Raw genomic sequence first — 22,777 nt, 5'->3', positions numbered from 1 at the left:
TTTTCAGTTACTTTTCGAGTAGGTTTAATCATGCATGTGCAATTAAAAATCTTGCATATAAAGAAACTATGATATACTCTTGACCCTTGAACGTAAAATTTAAATTATAGACGAACATCAAATCAGATCACGAAGTAAGAAACTAGCAAAGAACTTAAACCTAACTATCGAAAGATATACTATGAATCTCACCTCAGTTGCAGTCGGCCAACAGTAAAGATTTCAAAACCTCTCAGAGAAACTTTAGTCGTCGATTTCTTAGTCAACAAAATGACCAAAATAATACATGTTTGACGACACGTCTGCACGAAAAAGGATAACGTATCTATTTTCATCGATGTGTCGGATGTGACTGTCCAAGCTGTAAATTAACAATATCGATCAGTAACGTCCTTTCCGATGGCCGCCATTGCTATTAGTGGTTATCTGGATAATTTTAGTTACCCTTAATTGAGTCCGCCCATAATAAAAACATGCCTATTATAGATCTAACAATATATCTTTTTAGGATGCTAGATTGATCACAGCAAAAAATGAATTCTTAAGAAATTGAATTTTCTTGTTTTAAGAAAATATTTACTTGTTTCAAGAAATAATTTTCTTATTTTGAGAAAATATTTTCTTAAGATTTTTTTCTTCTTAATTTGAGAAAACATTTTCTTGAAATAAGAAAATTATTTCTCGAGAAAAAATGAGAGATATGACTTTCTTATTATAAGAAAATGTTTTTCTTAAAATGAGAAATTGTTTTCTTAAGAAAATAGAGATATCAATTTCTTGTTATAAGAAATATATATTCTTAAACTAAGAAAATGCCTTCGCTTCGCAAAATTTGAACAATTTCAGCTGAGAGTAAACTTTGAAATTACTAGTGTTTCAAATGTTCCTTATTGTTGAAGTTTGTTGATTTCAAAAATTTATATGGTTCATATTTTATTGTTTTTCGTTCTGATGATTTTTCAACAGTGAAGCTTTCGTACTTGCACTTTACAAGCATGGCGTGACATATTCGGTCAAGAACTGTTAAAATAGAACAAAGTCATAATAATGTTTGCAAAATGCTGTTTTCAAATACAGAAATCCAGCGTGAGATAATTCAAAGCATTCAAAGGTTTAATACTGATAATATATGGTCCAGCCTGACGCAGAGCCTGATTATTCCATTTATCCCATTATGCCTTTCGAGCGTGGACCACGAGGGAAATTTGAATACTTAACGAAACAACCTATAACGCTATAAACGCATATTAAAGAAATATTGCTTTTTATGGCGGATATGGCATTTGTATCTTGTTATTAACTTATATATACCGATAAAGATATGGACGTTTAGGAATGTGAGAAAATATACACTATATCGGCGCAAATTTGTGGTATTTCCTAAGGTGAGTTGATGTTTCATGATGTCATATGCCAACATGCTGATCGAGTGGTTATTATATACAACGTATAAGCCTTTATTTGTTAGCCTTCGTTAGCCTTTATTCCACCCTATTATAGATCAAGAATTGTATTTAGGTCTTTCCATCGTTTAATGATTTGCGCTATGATTTGCATGTTATATCTGTTTATATAGTCAAATAGTTGGCTATAGCAGGGATAGCTAAACAATACCTTAGAATTCCTCAGCAATTAATGCCTAGAATACCTCAGAGGAGCAACATAGAATAGTCCAATGTTGTGATATATAACTAAGGAGCAGCATATGGCAGTGTTTGAAATGTAGGATTAAAGTTGAGTTGTATTTTCAGATTGATACTAAATCCAGAGGGGTTATTAAATGTAACAGTGCTTAGAACTCCACAGTAGGGTTGCGACTGTTCCAAAGGGTATAAATTGTGCATCAAAGTCTGCCTATATCATTAAAATTATCACAAAGCTCTCTATTTTGCCTTCAGATACATTTATCCATACATATTTTGTTAGGGACAATTTTTGCATTTAACACCATTTTATTTCATTGGATATAAGGCCTCTATCTATATATTGTTTGAATTAATTACATGCAGTTCATGGTGAATGATTGGAATTTAAACTATCATAGGGAGGTAGAAAGCAGTGCAGAATGGGTTGAAGGATGGGTGTATTTGATAATGGTCTAAAGTAGTTTTCTTAAAGATGCCGGTATTGCAAGCGATAGCTAAAGAATAGCTTAAAATTCCCCAGAGTAGCTAAATTATCATTTACCAGTATTTTTTGTTTGATGTACTCAATCCCTAACATGATTGCAAAGTTTTATTTTAAGTTAAGTGTGAACTTAGGATTTACTTCACACCAATTTTTAAATTATTTACTCTCAACTTTATCTGATGATGTCTCATCTGATTTTAAGCACCACAAAAATCCTTTTGCAATAATTGATCTGTACTGCAATAATTGATATTTAAAAACATGTCAAATAAACACTGGACAAATACAAAACCTTCAAAGCAGTGGTGCAATATTATATATAATCATTTCTCTGTATTTCTATACAATCATGTAGGGCCTATAATTCTCATGTATTAATTAATGTCTGCTGTGTATTCTATATTATGACTCATGAATATTTTTATAAATTTACATTACATTCTTACTTATAACAAAATATCATGTCAGAGTTTCTAGGGTTTCTTGAGAAATAACTTTTCTTATTATAAGAAAATATTTTCTTGGAAATATTTCTTATATTAAGAAAAATTTCTTAAGAAAATTTTTCTCATTATGAACATTCTATAAGAAATTTGGACTCATTTCAAGAAAATTTTCTTAAACTGAGAAATTATTTGTGCGCAACTTTTCTTATTTTGAGAAAATTTTCTTAAGAAAAAAATTCTTAAGAAAAAAAGTAAAGAAAATTTTTGAACTCATTTTAAGAAAATTTTCTTAAAATGAGTTTTTTTTTTCTTGAAATAAGAAAATGATTTTTTGCTGTGATGTTATTCTTTGAGTGAAAGGAAAAGATCATTATTGAAAAGTGATATTAAGGTGTTTTAATTATCATTTACGCTAGGCTACCATCGCTTATTGCTGACTCATTAAACTGACATCATGCATACTTACCTGAAGTCTAGTTGCATCTTTGCCTAACTAAAAAGAGCAAATTGCTGGCATTAATTTGCGTTTGTACCACAAGAGAATTGAAACGGAAAATTTTTAGAACAAATTGCATGCTCATGCATGCACCGTAAAAACATTTTTAAATGTTAACGGATTAAATCCGTTTTAAGGGCCGTAGCTAGCAGCTTCATTGGGAGGGGGGTGTATATTCATATATTCGTTCTATGCCCGACTGATTTTTTTCGTACGCTGTTGTTCCTACCGTATATAGACATGAATATATGAATATACACCCCCCTCTACAGTTTGTACGCCACTTCGCTACAACTTGCCTTCCTTTGCGTTCAATTATTTTTGTCTGATTAGCAAAAACGCCGCCCCAACAAATGTGACGCCCCCTCCCCTCCCTTCGTACACCATGCACTGGCCATTTACAATGTTGACTACAAACTAAAAGGTTTATAGAAAAAAACGAAAAATGAAGAGTTGAGTATGCACTTGTTGCAAAACTCTCTAAACCATTTTGGTTTGTTGTACTTCCAAATTATGGATATGGGTTTATGTTTGCAAAAATTAATAGAGAACGTGCGAAATTTGAGTAATTTTAAACCGCCTGGCGAATGTTAGGACCAAAACCTAAGCGCTAAAGTTGGTGTAATGCGCTCCGAGTGGTTGGGTTGATAATAATTATGATTTTCTAATAAATATCAACAATCAGTATGAAAGAAGCTGTCGAATAAATTTGGTAAAAAACTCAAATATATACCGAAATTTTTATCAACGCCTGTTATTATTCAGTGTAATTTGGATGCATTACATTCAATAATTTCTAATTAGACCATTCCTGTTTCATTTATACTTCTTCTTCGCGGGGCTGAAAAGAAAAATGTTTTTGTTTAAAAAATGTGGAGAAAACAAATGAAACATAACTTGAAACAAAACAAAACAAAACAAGAGGCAATACACACCAACAGCATTTAAAAAAAGCCTGGACAAAGTGCGCCACACTCAAAATAGCCCATGATACAAAGATTTTTTGGATAGGTACAATAACCGCCAATTTCCTAAAAAGTAGGTTGATTCGACCGTTATATCTGCATGATGAAAACATGAATAGTATAATAAAAATGAAATGGAGAAAAGTCTGTAAAAAAGAATGAAGATATCTTTAGTTCAACCTCTGCTAAGGTAATTTTTCTGCAATCACTGCAACTGGGATCAAAAAGGTTTTCTACTGGGAGGCGATTTCTTCATTGCGCAATCCACGCAATTCTTGCACCATCTGTCGACATCCTGGACCGAGAGCGGATTTTGCCATACGTTTTCTGTGTCCAAGATAACCAGCGGTAGCAATCGTCGTGAGCCCAAACCAAAACCTCTTGTTTTCAAGCGTCTGGGATTACGGGTTGTGAGAGTATCAGGTTTATACGTTTTTTGGGTGTTCCAAGAGAAAATAACAGGTCATTTGTAGTAGTTACGTCATCATGTAACGTGATATAGAAACATACACATAACGCAGTGAGAGACAGTATATATGGGAGCACATCGACAGCATTGAGAGCGAACACGTACACTTATAGGCCGTATCTCTGGTACGGAAAGTCGCTTGGAAAACGAGGCTCCCTTCAGGCACTACTTAAAATATATCTATTTTATATGTTAACAAGAGCTTTCAGTACCGTCAATAAGAAGCTCTTGTCCACCACTGTACTCACTAAGTATGAATTCATAAGAAACGTCCAAAAAAGTAAACAATGCAGCGACCTTTTTTCGTAACAACTTAGCATCAAATGTGGTGTGACAACTGCCTAAATAGATAAAACACTTCTCGACGTTTCGACCTGTGGACCTTCGTCAGGATAGTTAGTATGACTCTCCTGACGAAGGCCCTCAGGTCGAAACGTCGAGAAGTGTTTGTCTATTTAGGCAGTTGTTATACTTTGGCGCATTCTGCACCCATAAAATTCGCACCATTGTCACTGTAGATCGAACGAGGCTGGCCGCGTCTCGCCATCATTTTATGAGGACTTGTAAGAAATCCGGTGCTGATAAAGACACCGCCAGTTCAAAGTGAGCGCATCGGGTGGTCATGCATGTGAATAAGCACCGTATCTCTTAGCCATAGTGTTGCGGGTTAACCGAACCGTGATTGGTCCAAAGAAATCTACAGACGTGTGATAGAAGGCCGGTTGCACGGGCGGTTATTCTTTCGATCGACAGTTCACTCATTAGCTGGTGGCCCACCTTGGCTCCTTCTCGCTTGCACGTCTGGCATCTTCGTTTGAAATGTTTCACCACCTGTCGACCGTGAATTATCCAGAACTTATTACGGGTGGCAGCAAGCACATGATCAACACCTCCATGATTTTCGAGACGATGATAACAATCAACAACCAACTCAGTTAAAGGATGCTTCTGGGGTAGAATAATTGGATGACAAGGGACACCGACGGGCTGGGCACCCTTGCATAAAGTGACGAAACGTTGAACTTGCGCCATTATGCGTTGAGCTTTTTCCAGGGATGAGCACCGCGTCAGGATTATGCTGACTGGATGTTTGGAAAGATCTCTTTTCGAGCTTGAGACAAACACTTTTCTTGGCTTTGCTTCACTTGGCTCGTGTGTTTCTTCAGTTGGAGTTTCTTTAGGCCAGTCGTCTTCACTCTTCACGTTCACTGTGAGAGGAACTCGGATCCGATGAACCACCTTTTGGTAATAATCTCTTCCTTGTTATCGGGTCTTGACCGAGTACATAGCCAGAAAATTCGGACATAGTTAACATTCTACTTCCGCCTAAATTTGCATATGGTGTCAAAATAAAGCTTCGTGAGTTTATAGTAAACTGTAATGTGCACAATACTAAACGCTAAAAATACACCTTTAGGTCGATTATAATTTGCCTTAATTGCTCGTTGCAGAGCAAGTTAATCTTAAATTTTTATGTAGTATTTCAAAATGTTTTATCAGTATTAGTCCTGCATTTTTAAAAGAAGGTTTTGGTCATTTATCATGTTGAATACCATATAAACCGAAAACCGTAATAGCGTAAAAAAAATAAAAATGCAAAGCCGACATAAACCTTTACCAACAAAATATCACCTCAGGTCTTTAATATGACACGAATTACAAAAAAACAACCAGGGCAAATAGCAAAGATGCAATGATTTTCTTAAATTTTGTGACATTTAAGAATGCGCAATATAATTTATAGTTCTGCAAACGAATAATATTTGAACAAATATGCAAATGTGCTGCGGCAATCTGCATATTCCATGTCCGTAATTTCTGGCCATGAGCGTAGTCACTCACATTCAACCGACCTGGTGCATGACGTCAAGACTTCGAATCGGTCAAGGCTTGGATCTCTCCGATGCGATGGGCCACAAAGGGCTTATACCATACAGCAGTGGAGCGCACCCATCCAAGAACGCATTTGCTGTTCGTTCAGAACACATGCCGATGTATAGTAGTGTCAAGGCTTTACGAACGTACGTTGCTAAACGCGCACCGAGAAGCGCAACTTGCAATTCGAGTCGAGCAACACTCACTGCTTTCTTCGAGGCCACCTTTGTCTTCGCCATAATTATGGAGCACACGATGCTCCCATCTGCATACAGGCTTCAAAGGTACACCACAGCGGAAAGGGCTTTTTTCAAAGCATCACAGAGCGTATAAAGTTCAGAGCTTCTCACCTCGCTATTCGTCGTTGTATACAACGTGCTATTTTGATTTTTTCTAACTCCGATAGTTTTGACAGCCAGTTTTTCCATTTGCTCAACTGAGAGGGTGGAATAGGATCGTCTCAGTCAAGTCCTAGAAGGCACAACTGCTGAGTGAGGATCTTCGCCTTTATCGTATAAGGGGAACAAAATCCAAGAGGATCGAATATTCCCGCTAGTTTGCTCAGCAAACCTCTCCTAGTGCAGGTTACATCTTCGATGGTGGTCACATTAAAGGTCGTTCGTCCGAGAGTGTGGTCCATTTTACCCCAAGCATTTTTGCTTCAGACCCATTATTGGCAAGATCAGCTACTGTTCCTTCCAGTCCTAAATCTACCAGATCATTTCCGAGTGCGGCACTCACTTCTGGGGAGTTGGACACCCACTTTCTGAGATGGAGGTCACCTTCAGCTAGGATGTTCTCTTCACTTCGTTCCCTCGTCGTATCGCGTCTCTTGTTGATTCTGCCGAGTCAAGATAGTCATCGACACATAGACTCTTCGCAATAGCCTTACAGCTTCTTCTTTTCCCATGCCATAAGACGGCGCTGCACGAGCGTAATATAGATCACTTCACAGGTGAGGATGTGTCGCCAAAGGCTGAACGATTCATCTGGTAGTGTCAACTTTGACACTGTCCTTCTCTCTCCAAAGAAAACGATGGTATCTTGCATCCTATTCACGTAGCCGTATTCGATTAAACAGGTTTGGGCTAGGTAATAGTGCATCATTCAGAGATTAGGGTTGGGCTAGTAATAGTACATCATTCAAGATTTTCCATTATATTTGGCTGCGGCATTGGAACACTAACAGGTCTCCAGGTGTAGCTTCTCCAGATGTCTCCACTTCGATTTTATATCTGGCCATCGAGCTGTCTCGATGGGTTTACAGATTGATCCAAGACTCCAAGCTTGAATGTGACATGGTCATTGCTTCCTTCAGGGGTCTTGACTCTGAGGACCACTTCAGTTGATGCCTTCCGTTTTGCTTCGCAACCAACACCAGAAATTTGAAGAGTTGTTTTCTTCCCCCTCAATCCCAGCTTTCTTACTTCTCCAGTTCTGGGAAACATGAAATGCCTCCAAGCAACTAAAACAAAGCCGCTTTTCTTTTGCAAAGCTTAATCGAGCTTCAACTGACAGTTCCTTGAATTGAGCACAGTTCATTGCCTTGTAGTCACCACTGCATTTTGGACACTTGGAAACTTTTCCTTGATTGTGCAAAGTTCTCCGGTCTTCTCTGGTTATCTCGATTGATGTTGCCGGGCGGTAGTGCACTCCAATAAGCACTCCCTCGGCTCCAAACCAGGTGCGGAAATCCTCTAATGTCATGCGACTTGCTCCTTCCCGACCATGGTACGCCAGGCCTTTGCATCATCTCGTGGTAGCTTGTTGGTTAATTCATGGATGAGGCAAGACACGAAGGGTGACACTCCTCTGCAGTATCTGCGAAATAAAGCCACTGCAGGGGATCGCCATTATAGACTGGGACTTCTTTTCGAACTGGGATCTCCAGGGTCCAGTGCTCTAGATTTGCTTTCACCATACTTCTGGAATTAGACAATCCATTCATCTTCCAGCTGAGGGTCATTATTGCAGCTTTCAACCTCTTGCGGTTCTCCAATTCGATCGAGATGTTTCACATATAGGGCTGCTTTCTCTGTACCAGGCATCTCTCTTTCTTTGGGAGAACAGGTGTCATATGTCCTTGGGCGGTTCCCTTCTTGCTCGCAATTACAGACCGATTCTCGGCTTGAGATTGATTCTTAGCTTGTTCCAAGTTGAGCTGCCTCAGGCGTCTTCTGTCGAGACATTTGACTCAATTCTCGCTCTTCTCCATCTTGGTTCAGCATCATCTTGGTTTATTAGATATTAGTTTCGAGTTAAAAGGCGCAACGTGCCAACGGCAAAATGCTTCGCGAAGTTAGATCTTTCCCAAGCTTACCACCAGCTTGAACTCGACGAAAACAGTCGGTATATAACAACGTTCAGCAATCAGCACATATGTCGGTTTGTTCCTGTATAAACGACTCAACTATGGAACAAACGCCGCGACCGAGATATTCTAGTATAATATTATGCCTTATATAGACACAGCTTGAAGGCCTCACTGGCGTCAAGAACATCGTCGACGAAATTCTAGTACACGGAAAAACACGGAAAGAGCGATAACGGTCTAAGTCTAAATGCGAATGCAGCTTTGTAAACAAACACTTGAATTTTCGGTCAAATTTTCTCAGTGCCTTTTTTAAGGAATTTTCACTGGGAGGGCAAGGAACAAGGCGAAACGAAAAATAAGCCAACGAGGTTTGGCAAACGCGCGGGACAGAAGGAAACCTATGTTTAATTGCAAACAATAATGTAACTCTTTGCAGTGGCCGTAGCCAGTCCAAAAATTCAGTCATGCGCTATGCAATTTTGGTGTAATTAACTACGAAAACAATGAATTTGTAAAGAAATCAATAATGTTAATAACATGAAATTTGCATAGCATGACTAAATCGTCACGCTGGCTACGCCATTGACTCTTTGTAGTTATAGTTGTACAGCATCTATACACTGTTAAAAAATTTTGTTAAAATAACCAATTTTTTTCTTAGCTACCAATTAAAATTGGTTAATCGAACCTAAAATTTATTGGTCAAGTGCAATTGGTTGATTCAACCATTTGTTTTTGATTACTACAAAGGATTATTATTGGTTAACAATTTATAACTATTTAATAAATAGTTATAAATTCGACGGCACAAATGTGACCAATTAACAATTGGTTAGTTGAAAATTCAAAATGGCGGATTCGCGTAGGAGTGCAGTTATCAGTTAACTCATGATTAAATGAATTTAACTTTCCAAACTTCTGTGATATTTTTAATATCACAAGACACACCTCCAGCAACCTCCGCCGATCCAAATTATTAATCAATGTTCACAAAAATTCGCAATGGTTTATTTTTGTCGACGAAAAGTTATATAAAGGTGAAATGAAATACACAAGACATACGGAGAAAAGTCATTGACTCATATCGTCATGTTTGACATTGTCATCGGGTAAAAACTAAAACGTAAGTGGTTTTGAATTTGTTATTCTTTTATAGTAAGCTGTTTAATACTTTATTGTATACTCGCTTAAACTATAAATATGGTTGAAGGACATATGTTAAATGTGTGTCAATGACATTTCAAAACGTGTGCGTGTAGATTCAATAATTACTAAATTAGCAAATGTTTATTCCATGAAGTGTTCTATACAGAACCAAATATTGTCATGAGTCTAATTGAGTACTGTAGAAACATTGTTGCCGCAGACACGCATTTCCCTATTTGACTGAGTGTATTCGAACGAGGATATATATAATCAAGACATGCACCATAATGCATTCCTGGTAAATAATGGTTTTGATGGTATCAAATTTATAACTATGTCCTAAAAGTATATAATGAGAAACAGCATTGGATCAGAAATTTGGAATGTGTGCCTGTCTGAACACTGAACAGACCTTCATGACTGTATGTTTTGACATAACTTTAAGACATATAACTTCATGCACAACTATTATAACTAGTATATATATATATATATATATATATATATATATATATATATATATATATATATATATATATATATAATACCATTACTATATAGCAGGAGAATATTTTGTAACAGTCCAGCTTGCAACACAGAAATCCTTTTGGCATGTTCTTGCTAACACCATTTAATAACCATTTAATCTACATGGTTATATATACATAGATATATACATATATATAGTATCAGTTATGTGTGAATGGACATGCTGTAAGGTATCACAACATAAAAAGCAGCATTTCTTCCCTCTGCACTGATAGGATGAACTAGATGCATTGGGGTGTGAATAAAAAGATCTTCACTGGTGACTAAGGTTGGAGGCTCCTCACCAGCAATTACTTCAAAGGCATGGAAATGATAACTGAACTGTACAGCAACATACTTCTTCAACTGAAAATAGGATTTGTTTGGCAGAGATATAATCTTGGTAATAAGACCAAATTCTGGTGCCTCCTGCTCACGTAAGTAACCAGTGACTACAATTGCTCCAACCATGTAATCAGTACCATTGATAGTAACTTTTTGAGACCTATAAAACATGTGGTAAATGAAATATATTCAATCATTATCGCGGTATTGTATGTATATAAAAGCTGGGTGTTAAAAAGTAATATTCATTATGTATTTTTCTCCCAGTACTGTGAAAAAATTAATACTATGTATGTGTGCAAAATATCCAAGGGTTAGATCTTTCATTATTTAGTATAATAATACAGTTTACTTACTCATAAAAAGTATCAACAGTCAATATGTTTCCCTCTTTAGCTTGCAAATCAGCATAGTAATCAGTTCTCTGAGCTACAACTGTTTGTCCACTTCCTATAAAAGTGCAAAAATGTAAGTGAATTAACCATTTTCTATACACCTATATGAATTGGATTGTATAATTACCTATTGAAGTTGGTCGCTGGAGGAATGATGAACTTCCTTCTTTATTAACATTTGAATAGTAGCACTGCTGCCCTTGATGACGGGTTGCCATTGTGTACGCCACATTCTTATAATTTCCAATAAAGGAAGCCAACCGTTTAAAATACCGATGTTTAGCTTCGAATCGCATGCACCATGTTCTTTTCATTGGTCCAAATCTACAGCAATGTGACATGTATTTGATGATGTATTTTTGAATATATAATAATAATATATATAATATATAATAATATAATTAATAATATATATATAATATATATATGTATATTTTTTTTTTTTGAATTTATTAGTTACAGTGTATAGAAGTGCTGAATTATATAATTAGAATTTTGTAATAAAGGCCAATTTCATTTTCTAACATGTGAAAGATAACAGACTATATAAATTGTTAGTATTACAACTATAAACTTATGTGTAAATTTGCTGGACTTGATTAAAATTATCTATCGAGGGTGGCAGAGAGCATAATTGATTGGGGATGATTTAATGCTAAATCCATTTTCTGTCTTTTTAATTGCCTTAGAAATAGATTGTTTTTACACTCCTGCCTATCATTGAATGTATGAATATGAGACCCTCCCTCTAGTTTGTGTCTTCTGCTGCCATGTGTAGTTTGATTGAGTATTCATGAAATTAATTATTAATCTTTGTTTTCAGGTTTAAACTGCAGCATATAACAAAAGTACATATACCTCATCATATGGGATGGATAGTGAACCATGTAGTGCATCTTAGGGATGATTGATCTTCCTGGATAAATTCGAAGAAATGTATAATGATGCTCTTCAATTAGCCCCTCCAATACACCAATGGCGTTCACAGAAGTGATATTTGCAAAAACAATATCAACGATATCTAGGAGCAGGCAGAAAAGCTTCCAGTGCTCATTATCATCAGGGACAAGTGCACCAACCATCAATGGTAAGAATTTGGACAAGCAATACATTTGGCTCGCTAAACATAAATATGGACAAAAATTAGCACTCAAATTAAATCTCGATCAAAGCAATCAGAAAATTAATAGGCAAATTATTTGGTTTAATCAATACAAACTTAGCAGAAAAACAGTTCTCTGCACTCATTTATTAATTATTTCAAGTAGTTAAAAGTTACAGTAGATGTCTGCCTCAATCAATTACTGTACACATTAATCAATCTTTTTATTGATTGGCAATGTTTGCCTTAAGCACTTAATACTATTGATATCATTTATTTTGTCATGTTGTATAGAATGTAAACTGTTTTTAAAGATTGAGCAATACCTTTTGTTTGAGGCTATTGTTGTCACTGGCAAGGGTGCGTGGCTGTACGGTGAGGGCTTGTCACGGTCATACATGTAACCATAGTCGAACAGCTGTATTCGACTATTCAACTGCTCTAATGTGAAACATTTTTCACCATTTATCAGGTGCTTTAACATCTCCTTGCACTCATACTGCAATACCCCTTCCAATATGTCGTGCATAGCATCGCCAGGCAGGCCACAAATGACATGGTAGTATTTGAGTCACACAACTTGGACTTTCGCTTGACGCCATATGTGACAGAGAGGTCGGGATTAAGCTCTATTTGATCGCACTGATGGTTGTGACCTTCCTTAGAACGTAACTCAAAGTACTTCTCTAGGAACTGAATAATCAGAAAAATTAACCCTAAGACGTTATTACAAACAGAACCATGGCGTACAATTGGTATACAGCGAGTAATTTTTAGGATGATCCAGATGGCATAGACACTTTTTAGTTAATTTTACAAGTACAAGCATCCAAAATTAATGTAATGAAATAATTCTTATTATAAATATAAGAGCCAAACATATAACATTGATAATTTGGCATTCACCATCGGGCTCTCATATTTATAATAAGAATTCGTTTTCCGCGTGGCTAATCTCTGGCTACAGTAATTAAAGAAATGGTTTGTTTTTTCGTACCTGTGAAGTTATTAACTCGAGGGTTCCCATGCACTCTCTGCACTTTCGATATGAGCCAGGCCCTTCTTTAAACCCACCTAGAAGTTGTGAGCCAAGATTATCGCCACAGCAGTTAAACGATTGTCCCTTGTAGTCGTTGTATTCTGCCATCAATTTTAAATCCATGCCCCTCATCCTACGGGAGATTTTTCAGCTTGAGGTCTAATTGTATTTTGTATTCAATTTATCTGCTGGAACGCATGTTACCTTCTCAAGTTCCTTCAGATCATTCATAAACGGCTCCAATATGGCATCTATTCCATACTTTTTAACAAGGGGCACAGTAACAAGTGCAACCAGTTGGATTGCCTGAAGCTGGGACCTGTGTTCAGGGTGTATGTTGGCCAATGTGTAGTAGAAAGCACCTACAAGTAACGCAAATTGAGCAGTCGGCACTAAGTGCGGGGAAAGATACAGCTAATGCTCGCAAAATATTCTTATACAGTATGCTAATGTGTAGAATGTTTACTGGAAATTGAAAATATTGTATGAGTGTAATTACCAAGTTTGTGCTTTCCAGTCTTACTTCCGAGTGGATTAACAATTTCTAATTCATCATAATATAAAATTATTTGAATTGCTTGTGGATTTCTTAATAGTAAGGGGTGGCATCTATATAACTGGCCATCGCAGAAATCTCTCATGTAGCCATCGGTGCTTGCATGTCCGTTTAAAACCTAGTAGTGAAAATTCATGGAAAAATAGATTATTTAATTAGTATTAGGAACAGAGGTTCCTGAAGCAGTTTAGGGCGGCGGGGCGGAGTTTTAGAAAAGGGCACATTCATGTCACTATAGCAACCGCACGAAGATGAAACTTAAATTTACAAGCATGCGAATACATTTCAATAATATCATCGGTTAGTTTCAATGCGAAAGTAGGCATCATGATTAAATGGTGATTAAGCAAAAGGCTCAAGGCTTGCCCCTCTCTCCCTGGTAGGCAAATTGAAGGGCAGTGGGGGTGACTGCCCCCGTTGTTCCGGCGCCCCGGATTAGGGGTAATTTTTATGAACTATAGACTATGAAAATATAGTATTACATATACAGTATGGACTGTGGTTAAGGACTTACCTGTATAAGAACAGATGGTTGGTTTAGCAACTGTTCTAAAGATTCCAATAAGGGGACATAAGCAAATTCCTCATTAGCCAAAACTTCATTGTACCCCGTTCCAACTCTCCTTCTCTTTGAAACATGACCAAGTAATATTCGAGTTGGTTCCTTAGGTGAGAAAATGAATACGTACAAAAGCATGTTTTATCTACTTTGCCTCTGGGGCCGACACTCAGGGGAGGACAGCTCCGTTTTCTATCAAAGGGAGGGAATGCACCCGCCTTTCCCACAAAACCTTTCACTCACCACTAATGAAAAATTAGTTTTGTGAAATGCTGTTTGCTGATGTTTCGTTTCGACGTGGGCCATAGGGTTCGAAAAGGATGATCTTCGTCAAATAGGTCACTTAATCCTTCGATTTCAGCAACATCTACTCCGCCTGCTTCAAGTTTCTTTTCCACTTCCTTTTTAACATTTGGACTGTCCTTTTTACGATCCCAGTTGTTCCTTGCACAACGGTATCTAGCGATGTTTGTGTGAGAAAGTTGGTTTCCTTGAGTTTTAATAGGTAGAGGGCGTTAATACGTTTCGTTTCCGCTGATTCATCTGCAACTCCATTTTGAGGGTTTACCCCAACATTTCCCTCAAAATTGTCAAATCCTTCTGCATCGTCATGAGCATCTACCAGTTGTGTTATCGGCTTCTTGAGATCAATGGTGTTATGACTACGACGAAGATGACTTTTATAGGAAAAAACACGGCCAAATGTAGATTGACATCCAGGTACTTCACAGGTAATGTGAATACCTGGGTCATTCTGGTGGACCAAAACTAAATGACTAACCATATCAGATATAGCTGCAGTGAAAAAATCTCCACACACTTGGCATTGAATACGATTCATTGCTTTCCCGAATATTCTGTTTGATAAAACTATGCGGTTATTAGTGATTTTTCCGCTACATTTTTTTCGAAAAATATTCAAAAAACTATAACTTGCTTCTCTTTCAAATTGTCCAGCCAATACTCCTTGTAAAATTGCGCGGACTCCTTATATGGTTTTACGCGGGTCATCATGGGATATTCGCGCTAAAAGTGAAGTCTTGCTTTCTCTGTTTCTCGGCGCTTCGCGACAGCTGTTTCATGCTTGATTCTTCGTAGCTTTTTACTTGAAAAAAACATGTCTTTGTCGTTAGAAAAGACTTCTAGTGCGGAAGACGTTGTTTTGTTTTTAGAACGGAATGGTTTTTCAGATTTGGTGGACGAATTTGTTGGTAAATATATTGCATTTTGCATTTTTTTGAATTGAATTTTGTTTGCTGTTTTACAATTTATATACTCGTCTCCATTGAGAGTTGCAGTGTCTACTGCCTATGGTTTGCTATGCGCCGTTGCAAATTGATGTATATGTACAGTATATACGTCTTTCACTAATTTTATCATTTTATTCAGATAACAAAATTGACGGCGAAGACTTTTTTGCTCTCGAACTGAGAGACATAAAACAGTTCATTCCAACTTTTAAAACGCGAAAAAAGTTCATAGCCTTGTGGACGTCGATTACCGGCATGGTAAGTGATACTGATTATAAAAAACCTAAAAACATTTTTAACCTAAAAACAATTTTTATATTCTTGCTCGATCGGGTCTGTTTGAATGGCTTGAAATGAGATGAATTATTTTTTACATTGTGATTGACAGTTGTCACATGACCACCCCAAGCTCGTCTGTTTTTAAAAATGTATTTGTTGTTGTACATATACATATAATATTTAATTTTTTGTGCAACTGATATTACAAGAGTAAAGACTAGTACAAACTGGGAGCTGGACCTCAATGATGCTGGAATATTTCTATTATTTTTTTTACTATATATCTGTCTTTAATACTATCTATTGTTTATTATTATGTTTGCTATATAGTAAATAATTACTGAAAGAGGTTGAGCGTGATATTGAGAATTATTATGGCGTTATCTCCCGAAGCCGTATGCAGTGAATGATAATATATATTATGTACAACACACACATGTCTCTTTTAACAAATAATTCTTTTTTAATTCTAGGAATTTGACTCCAATGGTGCAAAAGTTGATAGGAGCACAGCTTTTCCAGGGTATTCCAGTGAGTCTAATGTACGTACGCTATAGATACATTCTTTTAATGTCGTATTATTTTATTTGTGTTAAAATGAACATGAATCGGGCAAAACAACAACATCACCTAGCTAAGACGATAAATTGCCACAACATCACCTAAAACGCTAAATTCTAAAACCTAGTGAGTAGTGAGGACTATACTTTTATATATGTTTATTTCTGGAGCTAAGGTTGCTGAGCAACAAGTGTGGTACCTTTTTACCACAATGGTATGAGTTGGTTTTAACATTTAAAATTATAGAAATCTATGTGATTCTGGGTGGTTTTTGTGCCTGCTTTTTAACTGAGACTCTGACTCATTTTCATGCTACACATACATGAATATGCTGCATTTTGTAACTAATGATCAGTGATATGCTGCATGATTTTATTGCCATAACTGCATAAATTTTGAACATTTACATTATAAGGCTACACCTGCGAAAGAAACTGGGTCTATCTTCGACTCAGTTCATTGTGACAAGCCAGTTGAGGTTAGTAATTTGATAAACTTATAAAGTATAATTAATATACATGCACCACCATCACAGAAACTATGGGTCTATTGCTGGGACCTGATAATGTTCTGAAGTATTTGATGTTTTCCAGCCTGCAACGCTAATACAAGCGAGTAAAGAGGTCACTGAAACCAGTCCATGCAATAAGGTGATTTTCCAATGTGTGTTTCTAATATACAATTAAGAGATAATCTGTGTTAATAAATGCTTTTGAATGCACCTTCAGTGCATTTTACGTACAGATCAATGATCATCAATTAATTCAGTGGCTGCATTGAAATTTGTGTAAATGCTTAATTGTAATTAATAGGTTATTTGTGTTTTATTTTTGACTGCATGCATGATGCATACTGATAACTGATAAGCATTAATTCAACTCTGATTGTAGACCACTTCAAATTCCTCAAAAAGTTTGCTTTCCCCTCATTCATGGATCAAGAATTTCAAAATTCCTTCCAGGGTAATTGTGCATGTAACTAAATTATATGTTTTTAATATGACATCAGGATAATATTTTTTTCCATATAAAGCACACTAAATTTGATCAGTCAGTTAGATTAATTGTGAGCACTAAAATTTGTTATTAGCTAGGCCAATTAATTATTGATCATTTAGTGACTGATCATATTTTGCATGTATCTTTGCTCAAAATATGTTGTAGTAAACTTGAAATGTGTGCATGGCATGAAATATGTTATCATATAATTAGTTTTTTCAAGGCCTATAATAGTTAAACCTGCTAATTAATGCAATCATTGTATGCAGTATTGTATGTGTCCACACGGGTCTTATATGGATGAGGTGCATGCATGTATATTGTATATAGACAGATGAGCCATATTTTAAATTAGTTATTAGGCTAATCATCCAACTAAATTGTAGGCTAATGAAATGAATTTTTTTGAAATACTGCAGTGGGAACCAAATGTGGAAAATGCACTGAAAGCTGGCCAGCTTACACCTGAACAGAAAAGTGCACTGAATCGACAATTGTGTATGTCTATTATGGCACAGCATTCAGGTCAATTAACTGCAGCTGAGAGGAACCAAGTTGCTATAATGCTTATTCAAAAATACCCTTGTTTGATTGGATCCTTTGGAACTGGTCATGTAAGTATAACATAATACATGGTTTTGATAATATGAATATGGATGAATTTTGCCCGGGCAATATGACTGGTATATCAATTTGTGGAAAATGTGCAATGATGGTAAACAACCTTGCTTTTTGATTCTATGTTATTGCCATGAATTGCTATATTTTGCTAGGTATAGTTGGTTCACATTATAGCCCCATCTGTTAATATGTACTGCACATATCTAGATAAACCTGAACAAATGCAATGTGGTTTAGAAATGTTCTTGCATGCATTCAAAGTGCAGTCAGTTGAATGTTTATAGTTTGCAGGCTTGGTAGCATATTAATTAGAACCATACCATCCATAATAACTCATTATTGAAAAAGTGGAGTTTATGTTGCACTTGCTTTTTAAAAAAATGAATTATGAGACTTGTGCAATTAATATCTATATTATACAAATCTAGAATACTATAATTCAAAAATGCATGCAATGAATCCTAGATTCCATACATACTAAGGTTGGATACAGACAAAAAAGTTCAATTTTGAACCCTTTCAGGCATAAATTTATTATTAAGTGTCATATCTATATATATAGTGCTACAATACTTGTTCTATTACTGTGTCTAATTTATGTTTGTAGCAATTCTGGGCAAAGAAAATAAGGGATAGACTTTTAAATGTGGGGCGAAGGGATGCTCGAGAGGTAAAAAACTACTGTATAAGGTCTGATAATTTCCCATGGTTCCATTTCTCTACTCCTGCTATAATATACTGGACATATAAAAATAATCTGCATGCAAAGAAATACAAGTATATTCATAGAACGGAAGAACATGCCCACTAACTCCATCAAAGGAAATCCCTTGCACGATCCTTCTGGTCACCAGATAATGTACACGTATTAACTTTTGGTACAGCATAAAAGAAACGTTGAAGCTTCTGGAAAGTTTATGAGAAGAGAAAGCCAGGTCGAAAACGAAAGCTTTTGGAATCGTCCGAGATTCCACTGATCCCAGCAGGTGAAACAGAGGAAACTGTCAATGAGCAGCATTCGCAGCTCAAAGCCTTTTGCAAGACTAACAAACAGGATGTGATGCTTGTTCGACAACTGATGGATGGCACGTTTCCTAAAAGGAGAAAAACTATTCTGGAGGACAACGAGAGGGTATGGAAAACTCTGAAGAATTATCCACCCTTGACCAGGGGAAATGGCAGTGAGGTAGGAAAACAGCAATATAACAACAAATCACGTACGCATAGGTATACTCGAAATATAAGTGGCAAAATGACAGGAAGTGTAGTGTCGTAGTTGCTTTAATTGTTATTAGCTATATTTTTTTTAACTTTCTTTAGATAAAAGCAGAATTGGGAAGAATTTTAAAGCGTGAACGCGTGGCCCAGGAAATGAAGGAGGCTTTTTCAATGATTCGCCCTCGGTTGTTGGCTGCTTTAAAGCATAATAAGAAGAAAGACATGCAGTCTCTTTTCATGGAATTAGACGAATGTGATTCAACTAACGTAGAAGGTACATATAAAATAATTAACAATTATTTTTCGTTGTACTTCTTGTTGTAGGAACACTTGCTCCGACCGTAATCGCCTGAGCCTGTACAATCATTGCAGCGGACATAAAATGAGTGAATAATTTCATAGCGACACTTTTAAACAATAATTATAATCACCTTCTCGGCAACATTCGACGTCAAACTTGTGACTACAAAGTCACACTTTGCGGTCGTTTTATAATCATGCAGGTGTATAATTTCAGACCATTTAGCGATTCTCACGATGACGAATATCCGCCATTTTTGGGGAAATTTCAATTTTCAGCATATTCGTAATCATGAGGAAGGCTAATTTACCATCCCCTTGGTCAGTTCAATCACAAAATTGGAAAGAGGTTTTCAGTCGCATTCATATTAACAGTTCCTAAATCATATTTTAGAGATGGAAAACCGTTGTATATTCGCGTCCCTACCGCATGTATTGGGCGAGAAAAAGTCGAAGTCCATAGCTATAGGTGAATTGTTTTGGAAAATTGTTGACGTAAGTTTGTGTCTTATTTGGTTGTTTAACAACACACCCCAGTAACATGTAAAGGAATTCATTAAAGACTGAGGCATACTCTCTAGGCAAGGTTTTGCTTTCAAGTAATTATATTATTCAATACACTCTTTATACATATATGACATTTATTATTAAATACATTTTATAGATAACAGAAGGCGCAACAAATATTACGAAAGTTATCGAGCAAAGCTCTACACCCAGGTTGGTGTCCGCTGGAACAGTTTTAAATGTGGAGTCGCTGTGTTTAGCTGCTGAAGGCATGGTCGTGTGCAAATTTGGTCCGGTGAATGCAATTCTGAACGCGGTTGTTACGTTACTTGCAAGTTTCTATGTTTTTAATGCCAGCTATCCAGGTGGATTACCCAAGAATATTTTCACATTCCTGGAGCATGTGCTAGAACTAAATACAACACATAGCTCATTGCCCATTGCGGTTGACAATTTTATGTCAGAAATTAATTAAGACATTTTGTGACATTTGTTATGGCCTACTGCTGCATGTGTTTAAAATTCTTTTTAAAAGTCTGTTTTGCGTTTAAAATTCTTTTTAAAAGTCTGTTTTGAGAATAAAGTTGATGCGAATTAAATAAATATTGCATATATCTTATAGGAATCTTTCCCTGATTCCTTCGCTTCCCTGATATCCTCCGGGTCTGTCTTGGAAAAAACAATGTCCAATCCTGGAATGCGCTTTCTACAAATGCAAAGCCATCAGCTACTCTAAGTTCTTTTAAAGGGCATCTTGAATGCCTTTTATTCAAAGTAAATATCGCTTTGCCCAAATTCTGGGCAAAAAATCGCTATCCGTATATATTGGTCATTTTGACCAATACGTTATTTTAAACAATTTAGAAAAGGTTAAAATTGGCCATTTTAACAAAAAGAAATACGTTACCTCAGATCCATCCAAGGTACAATTTATAATTGGTTGAATTAGCATTGTAATTTATTGGTAGAAACAACCAATTAACACATAAACTATTTTCATTTGGTTAAAATGACATATTAAATTCGTTAAAATAACGTATTATTAATAGGTGAAAATTGCAATATATTATTGGTTGGAATGAACATTTGCAAAATTGGTAGTTTCTACCAATAAATTTTAACCAAATACAATTGGTACTCTTAACCAAAAAAAAATTATTTACCTCAGATCCACTTTTAACCAATTTTTTTTTGTTACTTTAACAACAAATTTTTAACAGTGTGTATATACAAGCTAAAAATTAACCGGGATTTACGGATTTTAAAGCTAATATCACTGTATAGGATTGTTGAAACGTACTTAAAAGTTTTCTACAAGCAACCCCTGTTAAGAAATAATAAAACTTATACATAGCCCAACATATATATTAAAACGTATTGAATTAACTAAATCAGTAGCTACGATTATAGTGCAAAATTAATCAATCTCCCCTGGGAATGTTAGAGTTAATATCACCGTATATGATAGTTCCAAGAGTTTACACAACCAAGCCCTGTATACAAGCGAAAAATTAACCGGGATTTACGGATTTTAAAGCTAATATCACTGTATAGGATTGTTGAAACGTACTTAAACGTTTTCTACAAGCAACCCCTGTTAAGAAATAATAAAACTTATACATAGCCCAACATATATATTAAAACCTATTGAATTAACTAAATCAGTAGCTACGATTATAGTGCAAAATTAACCAATCTCCCCTAGGAATGTTAGAGTTAATATCACCGTATATGATAGTTCCAAGAGTTTACACAACCAAGCCCTGTATACAAGCTAAAAATTAACCGGGATTAACGGATTTTAAAGGTAATATCACTGTATAGGATTGTTGAAACGTACTTAAACGTTTTCTACAAGCAACCCCTGTTAAGAAATAATAAAACTTATACATAGCCCAACATATATATTAAAACGTAGTGCATGAATTAACTAAATCAGTACGATTATAGTGCAAAATTAACCAATCTCTCCTAGGAATGTTAGAGGTAATATCACCGTATATGATAGTTCCAAGAGCTAACATGAAAATTACCTAATGAAATTATACTCAAACCTCTATATATCAAATAATTAGACGTTCGGAATGATATAAATGGTGAATTAAAGCATATAGTGCAACACTGCACATTTGAGAAAATCAAATGGCTGAGGTTTAGTCATACACTTATGAAATCTCAGCAACTTATACAATGGATTAGTATTTTGATGGGTAGCTCTTTGGTATACCTACAGTGACTTAAGATGATAGGTTGAAATGAGTGAATCTTTTTTAAGATATACACTATACAGGCAATATAATATGGTACAGCAATGTTAGTTAATAGCCAGTTTATCCAAACAAATTATATTATGCTGTTTGGCAACATATTATTAAATACTAATGCATTAAGTTATGCTGTCAAGCACAACATTAATTTATACTAACTCATATTATGCTATCAAATACCAATATTGTATGGGAGGACATTGTTTTATTCAGTTTAACAGCAGCATACAGTGTATGGTAAAGCAGTGCAAATATGATCATGGCAGATCATTTAGGTTAATCTATGGTAGAGCAATGTACAGCAATATCACTCAGCTGTGTAAGACAGTGTAAGTCATGGTATATGTGTGTAAGACAGTGTAAGAAGTCATAGTACAGCATTGAAAGGCAGTCAATTTAGGCATCATCATA

At 35.9% G+C, this 22,777-nt stretch overlaps 2 protein-coding genes across 2 annotated transcripts; both read right to left on the bottom strand.

Annotated features, from left to right (window-relative positions):
* Positions 1–10,534: 10,534 nt before the first annotated feature.
* On the bottom strand, positions 10,535–12,191 carry LOC114541189. Its single transcript, XM_028561174.1, has 4 exons — positions 11,968–12,191; positions 11,237–11,433; positions 11,071–11,149; positions 10,535–10,874 (listed from the first exon to the last, which is right to left on the bottom strand). Exons 1-4 carry the CDS (start codon positions 12,189–12,191, stop codon positions 10,535–10,537), a joined length of 840 nt encoding a protein of 279 aa, XP_028416975.1.
* Positions 12,192–13,320: 1,129 nt separating this feature from the next.
* LOC114541188 lies at positions 13,321–14,520 on the bottom strand. The gene is made up of 4 exons (XM_028561173.1): positions 14,321–14,520; positions 13,750–13,924; positions 13,455–13,612; positions 13,321–13,383 (listed from the first exon to the last, which is right to left on the bottom strand). The coding sequence occupies exons 1-4, from the start codon at positions 14,501–14,503 to the stop codon at positions 13,321–13,323; spliced, it is 579 nt and encodes a 192-aa protein (XP_028416974.1). The 5' UTR covers positions 14,504–14,520.
* Between the last annotated feature and the right edge of the window lie 8,257 nt (positions 14,521–22,777).

Source organism: Dendronephthya gigantea, unplaced genomic scaffold (assembly GCF_004324835.1).
Source record: "Dendronephthya gigantea isolate DGI-Jeju-01 unplaced genomic scaffold, DenGig_1.0 000273F, whole genome shotgun sequence".
Taxonomy (NCBI): domain Eukaryota; kingdom Metazoa; phylum Cnidaria; class Anthozoa; order Malacalcyonacea; family Nephtheidae; genus Dendronephthya; species Dendronephthya gigantea.
The sequence above is the reverse complement of the archived record's forward strand: the minus strand, read 5'-3'. Positions and strand labels throughout refer to the sequence as shown.

Excerpts from the sequence above, each read along its gene's own strand:
- LOC114541188 (XM_028561173.1), bottom strand. The coding sequence starts at position 14,503 with ATGCTTTTGTACGTATTCATTTTCTCACCTAAGGAACCAACTCGAATA. Across the intron at positions 13,613-13,749 it reads GACTGGAAAGCACAAACTTG|GTGCTTTCTACTACACATTG; the intron begins GTAATTACACTC and ends CGTTACTTGTAG. Across the intron at positions 13,384-13,454 it reads ATCTGAAGGAACTTGAGAAG|GATGAGGGGCATGGATTTAA; the intron begins GTAACATGCGTT and ends AATCTCCCGTAG.
- LOC114541189 (XM_028561174.1), bottom strand. The coding sequence starts at position 12,191 with ATGGTTGGTGCACTTGTCCCTGATGATAATGAGCACTGGAAGCTTTTC. Across the intron at positions 11,434-11,967 it reads TATCCATCCCATATGATGAG|ATTTGGACCAATGAAAAGAA; the intron begins GTATATGTACTT and ends ACATTGCTGTAG. Across the intron at positions 10,875-11,070 it reads ACTGTTGATACTTTTTATGA|GTCTCAAAAAGTTACTATCA; the intron begins GTAAGTAAACTG and ends CATGTTTTATAG.